This window comes from Tyto alba, unplaced genomic scaffold (genome assembly GCF_018691265.1).
Source record: "Tyto alba isolate M040663 unplaced genomic scaffold, T.alba_DEE_v4.0 Super-Scaffold_44, whole genome shotgun sequence".
NCBI lineage: Eukaryota > Metazoa > Chordata > Aves > Strigiformes > Tytonidae > Tyto > Tyto alba.
The window spans coordinates 11,184,156-11,199,966 of NW_024881320.1; the positions used below are offsets into that span (position 1 = coordinate 11,184,156).

General features: G+C 35.6%; 1 protein-coding gene across 8 annotated transcripts in view; it reads left to right on the forward strand.

Moving 5' to 3' along the window:
• The window catches only part of CABIN1 (calcineurin binding protein 1), a 118,344-nt gene that overhangs the window by 22,146 nt on the left and 80,387 nt on the right, over positions 1–15,811 (forward strand). For 6 of the 8 annotated variants that reach the window (XM_042805219.1, XM_042805218.1, XM_042805222.1 and 3 more), the window contains 7 exons: positions 3,444–3,605; positions 5,158–5,364; positions 5,758–5,903; positions 7,812–8,073; positions 10,129–10,389; positions 11,047–11,198; positions 11,736–11,914. In XM_042805219.1, coding sequence (XP_042661153.1) covers positions 3,444–3,605; positions 5,158–5,364; positions 5,758–5,903; positions 7,812–8,073; positions 10,129–10,389; positions 11,047–11,198; positions 11,736–11,914 — 1,369 coding nt within the window. The remainder of the gene's footprint in view (positions 1–3,443; positions 3,606–5,157; positions 5,365–5,757; positions 5,904–7,811; positions 8,074–10,128; positions 10,390–11,046; positions 11,199–11,735; positions 11,915–15,811) is intronic. The other 2 variants (XM_042805224.1, XM_042805226.1) reach the window with 1 other exon arrangement.

A 15,811-nucleotide genomic window follows, 5' to 3' on the forward strand; every position in this document is an offset into this window, starting at 1 on the left:
AGTCTTGCTAACAAAATGTAACTTCAAGTATACAAATAGAGTTCATCTGCTGAACAAAGATGATGAGAACAAAGAACTACTTCAGTCCTTCACTTCCATGTGTCTGAATGCTGTTCTTTGCTCTGTTTTTCGGATGGGTGCATTAGAAGATCTAATACACTCCAGAAATGGGTGTCTGGGCAGTAATTAGATGAAAGCAGTTGCCCATTCATTGTTGACCGTATTAAGATTATTCTTTGAGGTCTAGTTCTTATACCAGAAAAGAAATTTTCTTCAGGTAAGGAGAATATTTCTGTGTATATTGCTGTTTCATCATGTTATCCTTAGCTTAGAAATTGAAATGCCATCAGCTTTTCACTGTGTAGTGTATTGGCACTCTGGGATAACCTAGCTGCTGGCAAACCCAGATAATACCATAGCATCCATTGGGCAGTGCTCAACAGGGATATTTCAGTGACACTTTGCAAATTCAGCTTGACTCCACTGAGGTTTATTACCTTTAGCCAAGAGAAAATCATGATTAGTTCTGCATAGAGCTACTTGGGAATCCCTTAATTTCCCTTCTCAGCACTCCCTGGAGCTTATTAACCACAGCTCAGTGCCAGACCCCATCTACCTCTGCATGTGAGCAGCAGTGTGTCTAGGACAGTAATTTAGACAGCTGGGACGGATGGCACGGAGAGCCTGAGGGGTTCTGCAGGAGTCTGCTCACCCCGGTAGGGCTGAAGCTAATGAACAGTGTTTGAACTGAGGCTGATTCAGTGTAGAACTATTAGATTATCTCTGCATCCTACTCTCCTCGGTCTCCCTCGTATTAGGAGCATAATGTTGATACACCTGAGTTGCCTTTGCATGGATCTGCCTTGAGGCCAGAGGGCTTATTAGCTCCAGCACTGTGCTTCATGAAAATAGATAGCCTGTTTCCAGACTCCAGCTTGCCCTCAGATGCAGTGCTCCAAAGTGATGAATCTAAATTGTATGTCTGTATAGTGTGCCTGTATCCACAGCCTGGGGAGTCTGATAGTATAACCTGTGAACCTGGATAAACTACAGATAATTGAGAGCTCTGAATGTATTTACAGCTAGATCTTTGCAAATGTCATCAGGTACTTTCAACAAAATCTTCAATTTTCAGTTGCAGAATTGCCCACTGAAACTAAAATACAATATGGTATTAGTCAGCAAAATAATTTAGTTTTCAGGGATAAGGGTGTTGGAGGGGTAAGGAAAAACAAAGCTAAAATGGGATGAATTATCTGCAGAGAAAGGCAGCTTTAAGAATGATAAACAAAGGTGTGGTTTATAGACTAGTATTAAATGATCACCTTCTGTGGGTGAACTGTCTGCTCCGCTACACTGTATTGCTTGTGGCTGAAGGTGGTGTGTATGGTTACAGGTATGTAGTTAAGTCCTTTAGCAATAATCGAAGTCTGAATTGCTAAGGACAATTATGGGTTACTGCCAAGAATTTAAAAGCTGAATAAGAACATAGGAGATTGTTTTGAATATTGTTCATGTGAGAATTCTGTTACTGGTGTTAGATGTGATTTTGTTTGCAGCAGTTGGAATATCATACTTTTGTTACAGTATTCTGCAATGTTTATGTCTTCCTTTCAACTTGTTTATCTACACTTTTCATAAGTTTCAGGTATTCACAAATTCTTACAGGAAAAGTAGTGGAAATAAGGTGTCTGCTGTGACTAAAGACGATTGCCGTGACTCAGAATTTCACTCAGAATTTCTGAGCATTGTCTTTACTCTTATTTTTCAGAGTTTTGGCTGTTAATAAATGGTACCTTGTTCTTAGCACAGATTTCTTAAACAGAAGAGAATTAACATCTTACAGTTAAACCCAGGATTTGCAAATGAGCTTCTTACATGCAGAATGCCAGAATTTTTCCTTGTGATAATGTGCAGTGCTCATAGTGTCAGGAAAGCCTGTCATGATGAGAAGCTTCTTGTAGCATGCATCAAATGCATAAATAATTGAGTTTACAATCCTAGATGTTGAAAAATGATAAATGGTGATAAACAGGCAGCTGAAGTACTGTATATGTAATACAATGAGCTTGTATATGAATTACAAATACATGGTTTTGCATTTTCAATTTATGACTGCAAATTCTCGGTTGACGAAACTCCCTAGTTAACCAATATGTTGAGGAATGAGTGTGGCTAGTTTGGAGAAGTCAAATCTTTCTAAAATGAATAAGTGAAAGTTGATGCTTTCTATAAAAGGAAAAATGTTCAAGGAAATTGCTTCTAAGTTAATAGAACTCTCCTGGTAGAATACAGTATCCTAGAACTTTAGAGGAAAATCACAGTGGAGAACTTGTTATTCTTCTGTACCCTTCAGTTTCACAGATGACGATTATAGTAGAAGGATTTCTCCACTACCACCTCAAATGAGTTTTCTTTAGATGTAACAGGTGCACTCTGATACTAAGGACACACAAATGACATACTGCTATTGGATGTATAAGATATTATGAATGCAATTTCTACTTAAACATTTTTTTAATTTACATTTCATAGTGGAATATGTTGGAATTGATTCTTAAACCTCAGTGATTAAGTGTGGGTTTTGTTTTGGTTTTGAAATAAAGATCCAGAATCCCACTACACAGATTATTCTTGGTGAACATATATTTATTGACTTTGAAATGTCTTTCTGGAATACGTTCTTTTTTGGTTTGCTTTTTAAGGAAGCTGAGTGGAAATTTTCAAATAATTACCTTTTGTCTTTTGGCATTTGGTTCCAGTTTTCTGTAATGGATGTTTTAGAGTTATAGTATCTTCCAAAATATGCTACTAATGTGTACTTTTTCTTGTAATATTGAAGTTAAAGATAGCAACTTGCTACAGTGTTTTGTCATTTGGGATCAATCCAGCCACTTTCCTCGGTGTGTAGCCATCTGTATAATCCTATCCATATCGTGCAATTCTGTATCCCTTTTAGCCAGATTTTCATTACCCATCCCTTGTTTTTCTTCAAAGTCCTCTCCATCCCCCTCTTTCCATGCAAAGGAAATTGATGTTTGTGGATTAGGGCAGAAATTCTTCTGTGCCTTTTCCTTATTCACAGGGTTGACAAACTGTAGTGTTTGTATTCACAGAAGCAACTTGGTGTGTAGTGGAAAACTTTGAATGACCTTAAGTCTCAAATATTAATCTGATATCTAATCTCATTGATTAAAGACAAAAGTTCATCAATTAACATAGGGAAAAAAAATAGAAGTACTTTATTGCAGTTCTAGTGTAATTGAAATTACTTGTGTGAGACTAGTTTACAGAAATATGGTTAATATGTGGTTGCAATTGGGGAAAAATATGTGTAGTTCCTTAATATTTTCATTATCTGTCTTCAGACAGTTAGGTAACTTAATGCTTACAACCTTCAGCTCTCAGATGACTGTTTTTCTTTGGTATTTGTGGTGTTGTAGGTTCAGGTTCTACAAAAAGAACTTGCAGCATCCACTTCTGAAGATACTCATCCATACAAAGAAGAGCTAGAAACAGCCTTGGAACAGTGTTTTTATTGTTTATATGGTTTCCCGAGCAAAAAAAGCAAAGCAAGGTACCTAGAAGAACATTCAGTACAGCAGGTAGGATGTGTATTGTTTAATGGCAGTGGAATATCCTGAAGTGATGAAAGATACACTCTTCTTTGGTTTTAATGCACCTTAATATATTTTGGAGAAAGATTACTTTTATTTCCTTGTAAATTTTATGTATTTTACATATTGTAGAAAATAAAATAATTTTTAAAATATGGAAGCCTTTATGAGTATAGAGGGTCAGATATTTGAAATGAAATGCTAGTATAGTCTTGTTCACAGTAGACTGCCATTTTGAAACTATTGACAAATCAATTTTATTGAGCCATGACTTTTGTGTTTTCAACAGAGAAGAAGTTCAAGTGTGAGGAAAATTAGAGAGAAAAAAAGTCAGCTTAAGAGAAGAAAACTTTTATCAGCCAGCCTTGCAGTTTATGAAAGTGAAAAATGTGACTGTTAAAAAATTATGCAAGTAAATTATATTATAGCTTATTTTGAAATCTATGGTGGTAAATATCTGGTAGCTATTTGTGAAAATTGTCTGAAATTCAGTTGAGTTTGGGAGAACAACAACTACAGAGTGCCTTGGGAAGACTGTTGTAGTGTTAAAGAAGGGACAGAAAAAGCAGGTCAGCAGTCTTCTGCCTTGAAACATCACTGATCTTGTTCAAAAGCATCAGATGATTTTTGCATTTACCAAATGCAAGTTATCATAGAATTATAAATGAAAAATAGTTTCGTATGAGCAAAACAATTGTCTGGCTCCTTTGAACAGACGTTTCTAAATACACAAATAGTGTTCTGTTATCACTCATTGAATATTTGTGAATTCTGTCTCTTAAACTTACCTGTTAGAAAATTAAAATAATGAGAAAATGGGAGTAACTAAGAAAAAGGGAAGTTATCTTCTGCCCCAAAAAAGGAAAGATCTGTTACATTTGGGAAATTCTGGATGGAAAAGTTCTTATTGAAGTCTTTGACAAATTGATTTTTAGTAATGTGACTTTCCCAGTATGGAAGCAAAATTTAATTTAAGGAACCAGATGAAGAGGAGAAAAATTTAGTCTAGCAGAAGAGACTTGTAATTTTTTTTTATTGTTTTCAAGAAAGAAAAGTGAAGAAAAAATGAGGAATAAATTCTGAAAGTACCTTTCTGTAGAGAGGTTGTATATTTTCAAGTCTCAGAATTTTGTCTAATTCCCATTTCATTTATTTTTCTTACTTGAGTTTGAAATCGAAGGTGTAGAGCTTTTCTCCTCCACATCTTACCCAGGATCTCTGTCACTCAGGATGTTTGCAATTGATTCTTATTATAAACAACTCTTTTGAGCAGCTCTTCTAAGCAAGTAGAATGGCTTTATTCTTCAGTGACATACACTGAGTTACAGCCCAATACCTTAGTCTTTTACATCATTGAGCAGTATAAGTTAAGGCCACCTTTGGTTGTTCTGTTCTTGGGAGAATTAATTTGTTTCCTACTAGAGTAATAATGTATATTCTTACGAACTAGAAAAGCCACAGAAAGTCATCATTAGTAGACTTTTGAATTTTGGAATTTGTGATAATTTTTTTCTCCCCTTTCATCTGCCTCCCTCTTCAGGTTGATCTAACATGGGAAGATGCTTTGTTCATGTTTGAATATTTTAAGCCTAAAACTCTTCCAGAATTTGATAGTTACAAAACCAGTACTGTGTCTGCTGATTTGGCCAACCTTTTGAAGAAGACTGCTACAATTGTTCCTCGAACAGACAAGCCTATGCTGAGCCTAGATACTGTATCTGCCTATATTGAAGGAACATGCAGTAAGGTATAATTGATCGCTTTAAAAAAAAATAATTGAAGGGAGTACAAATTATTGTTGTTATTTTTATGTTGACTTTGAGATAAGGGAATGATTTATTCCATGATATTGGATTTCCTCAGGTAATTGCGTTTAAATGAAATAAGAATGACACCACCAAAGCTTTTTGTTTTGAAATGGCAAGATGTAATATTGATTAATATGGAGTAGGTATGAGATGTTCATTAGTGTTTGTAAATGCTCTGTGCATCTGTGGAATGCTTTCACTGTCTTCATATTCAATACTTTCATATTCTGTGATGAAAAGGCTACTTTCACTACAAGGAAGAAGTAAGTGTGCAGCTCATTTAATATGAACATTTTATTTAAAATGAACCTTTACTTTTTTTTTATTTTCAGGTACCATCTCTTCCAGATGGTGCAGACTATTCTCCACCAGTGGTGACTGAGTTGTACTATCTTCTGGCAGACTATCATTTCAAGAATAAAGAACAGTCTAAGGCTATTAAATTTTACATGCACGACATTTGTATTTGTCCTAACAGGTCAGTATTATTGAAACTTGCTGCACATCATTCATTCTTCTCACTTCTTTCAGTACTGAAAAGCAGACAACAAAAGATACTTATTTTGGTTTCAGGAGTTTAAAACCCCCAAACTATAAAGCCTGCCTGCAATCCATTATTACAGGTCAATTGTATAATTAAGAGCATCCTTAAAACAATCCAACAAACAAAACAAAAACCAAAACCTAGTGTTAAATATTTGATCATTTTGAAATTAAAACCAAAAAATGAAAGGGGAGGAGGGAAGCTAAGTTAAAACCAAGAATAACTGGGAAGTGCAAGGACTGAATCAATACTTCTCTTTTGTACCTTTTGTTCTTTGTTTTGGTGTTTTCATATATGACAAGGAATTAAAAATATCACTGTTTAATAGCATAGCTATAGCACAGATATCATTCTTTAATGGATATACTGTTTAGGCTGACTTTTTTCTAAAAGTATTGATATTGCTGCTAGAGAGCAACTCAGAGAATACAAGCTCAAGTAAAGTGTTTAAGTGATACTTAAACTAAAGCACCTTGTGTCTTGATAATTTACAATTTACTGAAATACCACCAAGATTAAGTTCTCTCATCTTAAAAATAAAGCATGTTTTGAATAACAGTCTTTTAAGATGAAATGAAATAATCTTTAAATTTACTGATTAAAATAGGGTTTGCATATTAGACTTTAACTATTATTTTAATTCTCCTTGAAGCTGATAGATCAGGGTCATTGAGAAAAAACCCAGTTTGATAGATTTGAGACAAGAAAACTATTCTGAAACACAGTCACATAACAGAGACAAAAGGGAAGGTGAAGGCACAGAGCAATTTTGCATGTGAAATCTACAGAGGAAATAGTTGTAGTTTGATGTTATTGAATCTTTTAGACTGGGAACTGTCGTTAGCAGATTGCTAAAACTTTTGTTTGAAGCCTGATAAAGAAATTACCACCTCAACCCCCTTTTTTTTTGTAGTTTTGATACTTTTAAACCTAAATTTGTAAATAAATGAATGGAATGCGTTTTTACTTCAATGTGTGACATTTTGTTGCTCAAAAGATGGTTTATGTGGTAGCATAGTATTTATACCCCTGTCATATGAGATGTTATTTCTTCAAATGACTGTATTACAGTTTGCCTTCCATTCCCCTCAGGAATCTGACTATTGAGGACACTTGACCCAGAAATGGGGTTTCAGTTGAAATCAGCAAGAAATTGCAAGCAAAAATCTGAGAACATTATGATTAATCATTTGGTGTTAGAATCATGGTAAAATTGAAAAATTTCAGAGCCATTGACCCCAGATGTTAATGTGAGATTATGGAATATGGAAACTACTCTTCATTGTCAATGATCTAATAAACACAGCACTAGATACTGAACAGTCCCTGCAGTAAGCAATCTTTATTGTTCATCATAATTTTCCTACATTAATGTTTTTTGTGATTTTTTATGTTGGAAAATGATGATGATAAAGACCATTCACAGTTCATTACAACAATACAAAATGGCATAATGGCTGTCTGTTGGCCTGCAGAAATAGAGGGTGACAATATCTGAACAAGACAGCGTGGTTGAGAAAATAAATGAATGGGAGTGCTGCCATTAGAAGTATAGGTATGCCGGTTTTGAATGGCAAATAAACTTTTTTGTTTCATCTGTTTTTCATGTGTGACAATTACTGGGGACAGTGCTTTATTAGGAGACCATTTTTAATCTGTATGATTTAGGCTGTATGGCCTCTGTTGCCCTATGATGGGAGAAGGAGATGCAGAAATCTGTTTTGAGAGAGCATATGATGAAAGGAAGAGAAAGTTACAGAGAACAAAATTAATTTTGTCTGTGCCATTCAGTGTAATGTTTAGGGGGGAAATTCCTCATGTGTTATGTTTTTGCTTGCATAGGTTTGATTCATGGGCTGGCATGGCTCTGGCTCGAGCAAGTCGTATTCAGGACAAGTTGAACTCCAATGAATTGAAAAGTGATGGCCCAATCTGGAAGCACTCTACTCCCGTCTTGAATTGCTTCAAGCGAGCCCTAGAGATTGACAGCTCTAATCTCTCCTTGTGGATAGAATATGGCACCATTTCCTATGCCCTGCATTCTTTTGCATCCCGACAGCTTAAACAGTGGAAATCAGAACTCCCACCTGAAGTTGTGCAGCAGGTGGGATCTAACTGAGAGCAATGATGTTTTTTAACATAGTAACTTTTAAAAATAAATATTTACATGCTGTATGCCACATATTAGACTGTATGGTTACTTAGTAATATTGGAAATTCTAATATTCATTCATATAAGCTGCTAGTGTCAAGCAATATTTAGAGGGGTTTCTTCTTTCCTTTTCCTACGTAAAATTAGTTTGAGCCTGATCTTTGAATTATCTTTTAAAGGTGACACAAAATTATTGTAACCTTCTGGAAAGGGGAATTATATTTACCTTACCTTTCTGTAAATGTCATATGGTATTTCTAGGAAAAGGTGAAATGTATGCTTATTTAAATAGTGAAAAGATCGGGAACTACTCTGATATCTATGTCCATATGTCATCTCTTGTATCTAAAGACATTCTCCCCCTTTTCTGTGTTTTTGGGCTATTTACTTAAACAAAAGATCAAAATGAGGAGATTGATAGAATTTTCATAGAAAGAGTTGTTATAAATTCATTAGCTCCTTATGCATGATGATGATAAAAAAGTTATAGTTATTTTGAGGTTTATTGCTAAGCCAAAATGAGCAATTCTGAATATTCTCTGACAGTGATAGGAGTTGCTAGGGGAAATGTTTTGTCTGTCTTTTTGGACCAGTAAACTCTATTTCTGATTTAATACTTACAAGTCAGAATAGTTACGTAGTCCACAACTGGAAGCAGAAGGAATAAAAAAGTGCTGCTCCTGAATGTCCATTGTAATTTGTAAAAACTTGTAGTGTTTGAATTATGGAGGACAGTATTGGAAACATCCTTTGTTTCTAGGAGAACACATTTACAGCAAGGTGATGGGTCTTGCATCTGAGCTGCCTGTATAACTGTATTAACATTGCACTTCTCATAAACACTTAGACAGCATTTGACCCTGTAAGAAGACAGACAATATAAACATGCATATTAAAGGAGAACAAAAAGTTTATTAAATAGTATGTTTGAAATGACAACTAGCAATAGAGTTTTCTTTCTGAGGGTTATTACATCCAGGAGCTCCAAATCTGATTACTCAGAAAATGAAGGTATTACTTTGATCTGTCAAAAGTTTGGTCTTGCTGTCTTGCGACCTTTTGTCTGTGAGGGACTTGCTGAAGAATTCCAGGGATAACACTGGACTTATTTCATATTATCAGATAAAAGGTACAATACAGAGAAGCCATCTTAAGTTGTGCATTAAATCAGAATGTTTATTCAGAACTACTTGGATCCTTCTTTTTTCAACTCATTAAAACTGCATAATTTACTAAGAAAAGCTCTATTATAGTAAAAGATAAATTAGAACAATATAACCTACCTTCCAGAGATATGTGTCTTCAGGAATGTGTTTCTCACTCAAAAAAACTTTATTATTCTCTTCTTCTTACAAAATATTTAGGAAGGGAAAGGCTGTTTTATACATCTTGAAGTGCAGCAAACGCTTAGGACACTGTTATAGCCCACCAATTTAAATTTATAAACTTCTTTTTCAAAAAGAGAAAATTACATTAATACATCTTCTGACCTAGTTTTTTTATGTGACTTTATTGTCAGTTAACTTTAATTTATGCTGGTGGGTTTAATTTCTTTGAAGGGAGGGGAAGGAGTATTCTTGTCATGTTCAGCTCAAAATTTGATGCACTGCAAGCAAGATGAAATACATTCCTGCACAAATTCATTGCAGAACAAGTAACTTTTTTTTTTTTTTAAGAGTTAAGATAATTACAGCTCTGAAAAAGTGGTAAAATTTTTGTAGACATGTATATTAGTTTGTTCAGATTTATATGTATATGCATGTTCTTACTTTTGTGTCTTACTGTTTTGTTCTGGTTATTTGCGTCAGCAGTTACTGGGGTAAACAAAAACCTATCGGTCATCAGGATATATTTGATCACTTGTGCATGTTCTGTGTCTTTTAGATTGAAAAGGCTTTAAATGCTATACCTTGTTGATGCATTTTTATATGCAGGAGTGTATTTTTAGAATTTTTTTGTCTCAGCCACAGTGAATTCATGTATTCTCAACACTTCATTCGATCACAGATGGAAGAGCGTCGAGACAGTATGTTGGAGACAGCCAAATTGTGTTTTACGTCAGCATCTCGCTGTGAGGGAGATGGCGATGAAGAGGAGTGGCTTATTCACTACATGCTGGGAAAGATTGCAGAGAAGCAGAAACAGCCTCCTGTTGTCTATCTGCTTCATTACAAACAGGCAGGTCATTACTTGCATGAGGAGGCTGCCCGATATCCAAAGAAGATTCACTACCATAATCCACCAGAACTTGCCATGGAAGCATTGGAGGTAAAAGAAAATTAAATATGTAGGCTTGAAAACCTTGTTCTCTACAGGTAATGGAATACCCGTTATTATTAGTTCATATTATTAGGCATATGTACATGGTGCTGTGTATCTGGGACCAACTTGGAGAATAAAATGGAGCCTGTTTTTCAGGCTGGTTTTGTTTTAAAGACAGTTTATGAATACAGTCTCAGTATTGGACAGACAGGCAGAAATTCCAGTTCTGGCTTTTGCTGCACACAGTTCATTAGTCAGTTTTTATCAAAATCAAACATGGATAGGTTTCACTAGCATCTCACACCTATGAAAACATAAGTTCGTGCATGAGATGGAATAGCGGTCATAACACCTTTGCTTTCACTGTGTTGTCTGTTAAAAATAGTGGATATAGAACATACCCAGTGATGACTTGCTTCCAAGGAGACCAGGTCTTCTTTCATTGTTGTATTCCGTAGGTTGCAGTTAAAAAATTTTTACAGTGTTCAGATCTTGTCATTTACAAGCAACTTTCAAAGGCAGGAAAAGTCCTATCCAGGTAAATTTAGGTAACAAATGACTGTCTTTACTAAGTTCAGTGGTTTCTACAGAGAAGAGACTATTTGTGATAGGTTGCGGAACTATGAATTCTCTACTGACCAAATGAACTTTGGTGTTTTCTAGGTATACTTTCGGCTTCATGCTTCTATTTTGAAACTTGTGGGAAAACCAGACTCTGGAGTAGATGCAGAGATACTAGTTAGTTTTATGAAAGAGGCTTCTGAGGGTCCATTTGCCAGGGGTGAGGAGAAGAACACCCCAAAAGTTGCAGAAAAGTGAGTGCTAATTTCCAGAGGTATCCTCTGAAAGCATACTTATAAACTACAGTATAATGAACTATTAAAATGAAGCTGAATTAAATGTAAAACAAAGTAATTAGGATTAATTCTAATGTTTGCAGTTTTCAGGTATCATGACCAGTAAGATTATGTGCTACTCTCAGATCTTCTCAATAATTGGCACAGCGTAGATGAAAAGGGAACAAAATAGAATAATTTTGATCTTGTGATCCGTTTTGAAGCCACTGTTTATTAATAATATCAAATTTTAAATTCAACTATTAACAAATGCAAAAGCAAGTGGCCTTTATTTTAAATGATAAGAGACCTTAGTCCTCATAATTTGTCTCATTAACAATTGTAAAATAAAAAGTTTTACTATTGATAACCTGTACTAAAAATGCATCATTTAGAATTTGTCAGTAAGGTTTGATTACTGTGTTGGAAATATTGTAAGAAGATGTAATCTCCTTTTGTTCTTTATATATGTCCCTAGTATATTAACACTTGGGGGTTTTTCCTTGCCCTTTCCAGGGAAAAAGCTTGCATGATTGATGAAGACTCTCACTCTTCAGCCGGAACAGTGCCAGGCCCCGGGACTTCCCTCCCCTCCTCCTCTGGTCCAGGTCTGACATCCCCACCTTACACAGCCACTCCAGTTGACCACGATTACGTCAAATGTAAAAAACCCCGTCAGCAGGCAACGCCGGACGGTACAGTCCCTGTTCTCAATACTGGCAGCACAGGGAGGTGCTCTAATCATGGGGGGTTTGACCAGGAATGATCAAACTGCTCATTTCAAGGAGGGTGATGGGTCTGTGGTAACACGGGCAATATTGAAGTTCATTACCTTTATAAATTCAGTGCTTTAAATAGAATCAATGTACAGTCAGAGCTTTAAATACAAAATTCAAAGTTGTCACCTGCCACCATTGTCACCTGTCACTTAGTCAAAACGGCAGTGTCGATAGGAGGAGTATGTAGCTGACTGAATTTTCAGTGATTCAATTTTTTTTTTTTTTTTCCAGAGCTAAATGTCTGTCTGAGTTTACCAGGAAAGATGTAGATTCAGTCTTTAGAAGACTGGACGCTGTTTCAGTGCCTGTGTGAAATGACCAGGTGAAAATTTGAACTGTGGCTGATCCAAGACAAATTGTTAAAAAGGCAAAACAAAATAGTATTATCTTTTTTTGAAGGAGGCAGGTGGCAACTATTTTGAATATATTGTGTATCAGCACGAAGTGATTTGCATGACAGTCCAGTAGACTTCATCTTTTAATTTTTCTTTATCATTTACAATGACTGGTTAGCAGCTCATCTCTATAGAATATGAAGTGATATAATAAATAATTGGCTTATAAATACAGGAGGTAGGGTGGTATCAGTGTTATTGAAGAATTTGCAATATACATATGTAGTAGAAATTAAGTTACTATTTAAGTAACCTGACATTATTATTTGGCTAGGAATTTTATTCTGATTCTACTCTTCTGGCCATTTGTTTATCCATCTGGATCTATGAGTATCAGCACTCAAGAAGGAATAAAATATCTGCAATGCATAGCTTAGTGTTGGTAGAATGTAGTGGGCCCCACAGAAATGCTCTGCTTGATAAGAATTTATTTCTGGAGGGTAGGCTGCTTCCTATTGTCATTTTCTGAAGAGCAGTAATTTTTAAATAACTTTGTTGACATAGTTTTGAAACAAATGTTCCTATGCCTGGAAACTCTGCAAGGTAAATTTATTCCTTTTCTCCAACAAATGGTGAAACTGACAGCAGATCCTTCATCTCTTTCACTGAATTGAATAGGGAAATGTTCATTTTATTCATGCGCGCATTTCAATCAGGAGTAATTCACTGGACTGTTTTGATATCATATGTAGTGTGTTAATGTGAATGGGTTATGTAGTGATCAGGCTCTTATATTAGCCTTTTGATGTCTTTTGACACAGCAAACACAAAAGGGAGCAAATATTTAAATATTTCCTAAATCATATTCCCTGTGAGAAGGAGTTCTGCCTAAGACTACATCTGCTTAGGTCCTGAAGACTGTTGAAATGTTCCCAGGAGATGCATAAGTTAGATAAATATTGCAGTATGTGTCATTGGTATGTCCACTCAAAGTAAGATATTATAGACTGTGGCATGCTAATTGCGTGATGGGAGCAAAGTTGAAGTTGTCTGCTTATCAAAGCCTGAAGATGCAACCTAAGGAATGTCTACCTCTGCCAGGGCTGAAGTAGCAGTTCTTGGGTCTGCTAGCTTAGCCTAGCTAGGACTAAGCTTTGCTGCTGTCAAAGCAATTCAAAATGTCAGCAGCTGAAAGAAGCGGAGTTAGGATGATCTTTAGGAAGGCCGTGTGTAACCATGACAAGTAGAATTGCAAAGTACGGCATCATTCATAATGTTTTGCAAGTTGCTGGCACAGCTAAACTCTGGATATAGCATATTGAAGAGCCCCAGGAAACTGAAATATTTGCCTTGAGGCTGTTACAGATGGAAGGAGAGTACCAGGCTGAGCAATGCTTAGAAGTCTTCCACTTTTATATTATTACATATACTTTGCTCCTCTGCCTGCATTTGCATTTTACTTTTATTAAAATACATACTTTTGAAGTAAAATGCTCTTGACATCTTACACATAATCACATCACTGAAGAAAACCAGTGCCTGCATTTCCATTGTACCATTCCTAAAAATAGCAAGAAAATATCCATCATTTGACTACTCTTTCGATTATTTATTTTTCACCATTCTGACAGTAAACAAAACTGTCTGTATTGTTATTCACAGAATGAATAATTTGGGCTAAATTCAGCCTAGATATTTATTATTTCTGAAGCCTGGCAATACTCTTACTTACTCTTGTACTGGTATTGTTGATCATAAAGGACATAAACAAAAGGAGCATTATACAAAGTCTTACCTACTAAGTTTTCTTCCTATGTCACCACAAGCAAACATGCTAGTTGGGATCCCTGTCATTGCTGAGCTGAGACCTCTTTTGACCATTGTTGTGTGCTGTGCTTCAAGAAAACATGACCTGTGAGTAAAGAGAAAAGGAACAGGGATGGTTTGTCTAGGGAGGAGAAGACTAAGAGGAGACATGACAGCAGTGTAACTTAAATAGTATCAATACGAAGAGTTTTGAGGTAAAGAGTCAGGATGTCCATGTCCATGGCAGATAGAACAGATGATTCTAGATTTAAATTGCATTTTCAATCTGGACATTAGAAAATAGTGTTAGAGTAGTATTAGGAAATACTATTTAGCAAAAAAAAAAAAAAAAAAAAAAAAAAAAAGTGAAACAATGTAATAGGTTCCCGGGGATAGTATAACACTGCAACACTTCAGCACTGGAAGTCTTTAAAAAGTAGTGATACAGCCATCTGCCAGGAATGATGGAGATGTAATTTATCCTCATGGAAAAAGGAATGGACTATATGAACTCATGTGGTTCCTTCTGAGCCATGTTGTCTTGATTAATTTGTTGTGGGGTTTTTGATTTGTTTGGTTTCTTTTGTTGTTTGTTTTGTTTTTTTGTTTTTTTAACAAGATATTCAACAGTGTGCCTTCTAGTGCAGCAAATTTTCTCATTACAGGCAGGAGCGAATTACTATATAGCCAGCCATCTTTTCTTGGAAAATATTGGGAATCTGATCCTCAAGCATTCATCTGTAGATAGGTGAAGTTACCAGGGGGAGCTTAGCTTGGATACACTATATTTAAATGCATCATTATAGTGCTGTAGCTCTCCAGCATGTTTTGCTGGTAGAAAAGAAGACCAGGATATGCTGAAACCACTGTTAAAGCTGAGAGCATTGATAAGCTTTATAACCAGTGAATGCTGGTGATACTAGTTTTAAGTCATATATTTAATGGAAGTGGGAAAAAGGAACCAGTAAATACAGCTTGTAAAGTAACTAAACTTTTTTTTCCTCATGGCAGCTGCTAGCATACATCTCCTTGAAGGAGACAGAAGTATTGCTGAGTGGCAGCTGTTATTTGCTGGCTGACTAGCTGCTGTCATGAGTATAAAATAGACAACTTCCTTTCTTTTTTCTTGTCCTTCCATTCAGCAACATCTTTTCCTTCCTTCTGTTAATCCTGTCTTTGCTGTCATCACCCCTGCCTGTTGCTCTTTTATAACCCTTCAGAATGAAAACTTGCATTTGATAGTAGAAGCCTGAGGTTTAGACTCTTCATATTTTCCAAGAGGAAAATACAAAACAAGGAAAAACAGGAACTCGGCAGGGACCAAGACTATCATTACCTGGGATGTCACCATACTTATACAGCTAAATGGCCAGTGTTCTATACCAAAACAGACATGCTCATTGTATTCCTTTATACTGGCTGGATGTATGTAGTCAGTAAATACCAATTGCAGTACAGACTTTAAGAAGTTTAAATTTACCTACATTTTGTGCTAAGCATTAAAGTTAGTTTGGAAAGCAGTAAAAGTATTAAAATTAAAAACAAAAAAAAAAAAGTCTGAATGAGAAATCTGTTTCCCAAAAAGTGGAGTGGGAGATTGATGTAAGGTCTTTTTCTCTGTAATATGCCTTTTGTTGTGTTGATACTCAGTTCCATATTATTGTGGTGGTAT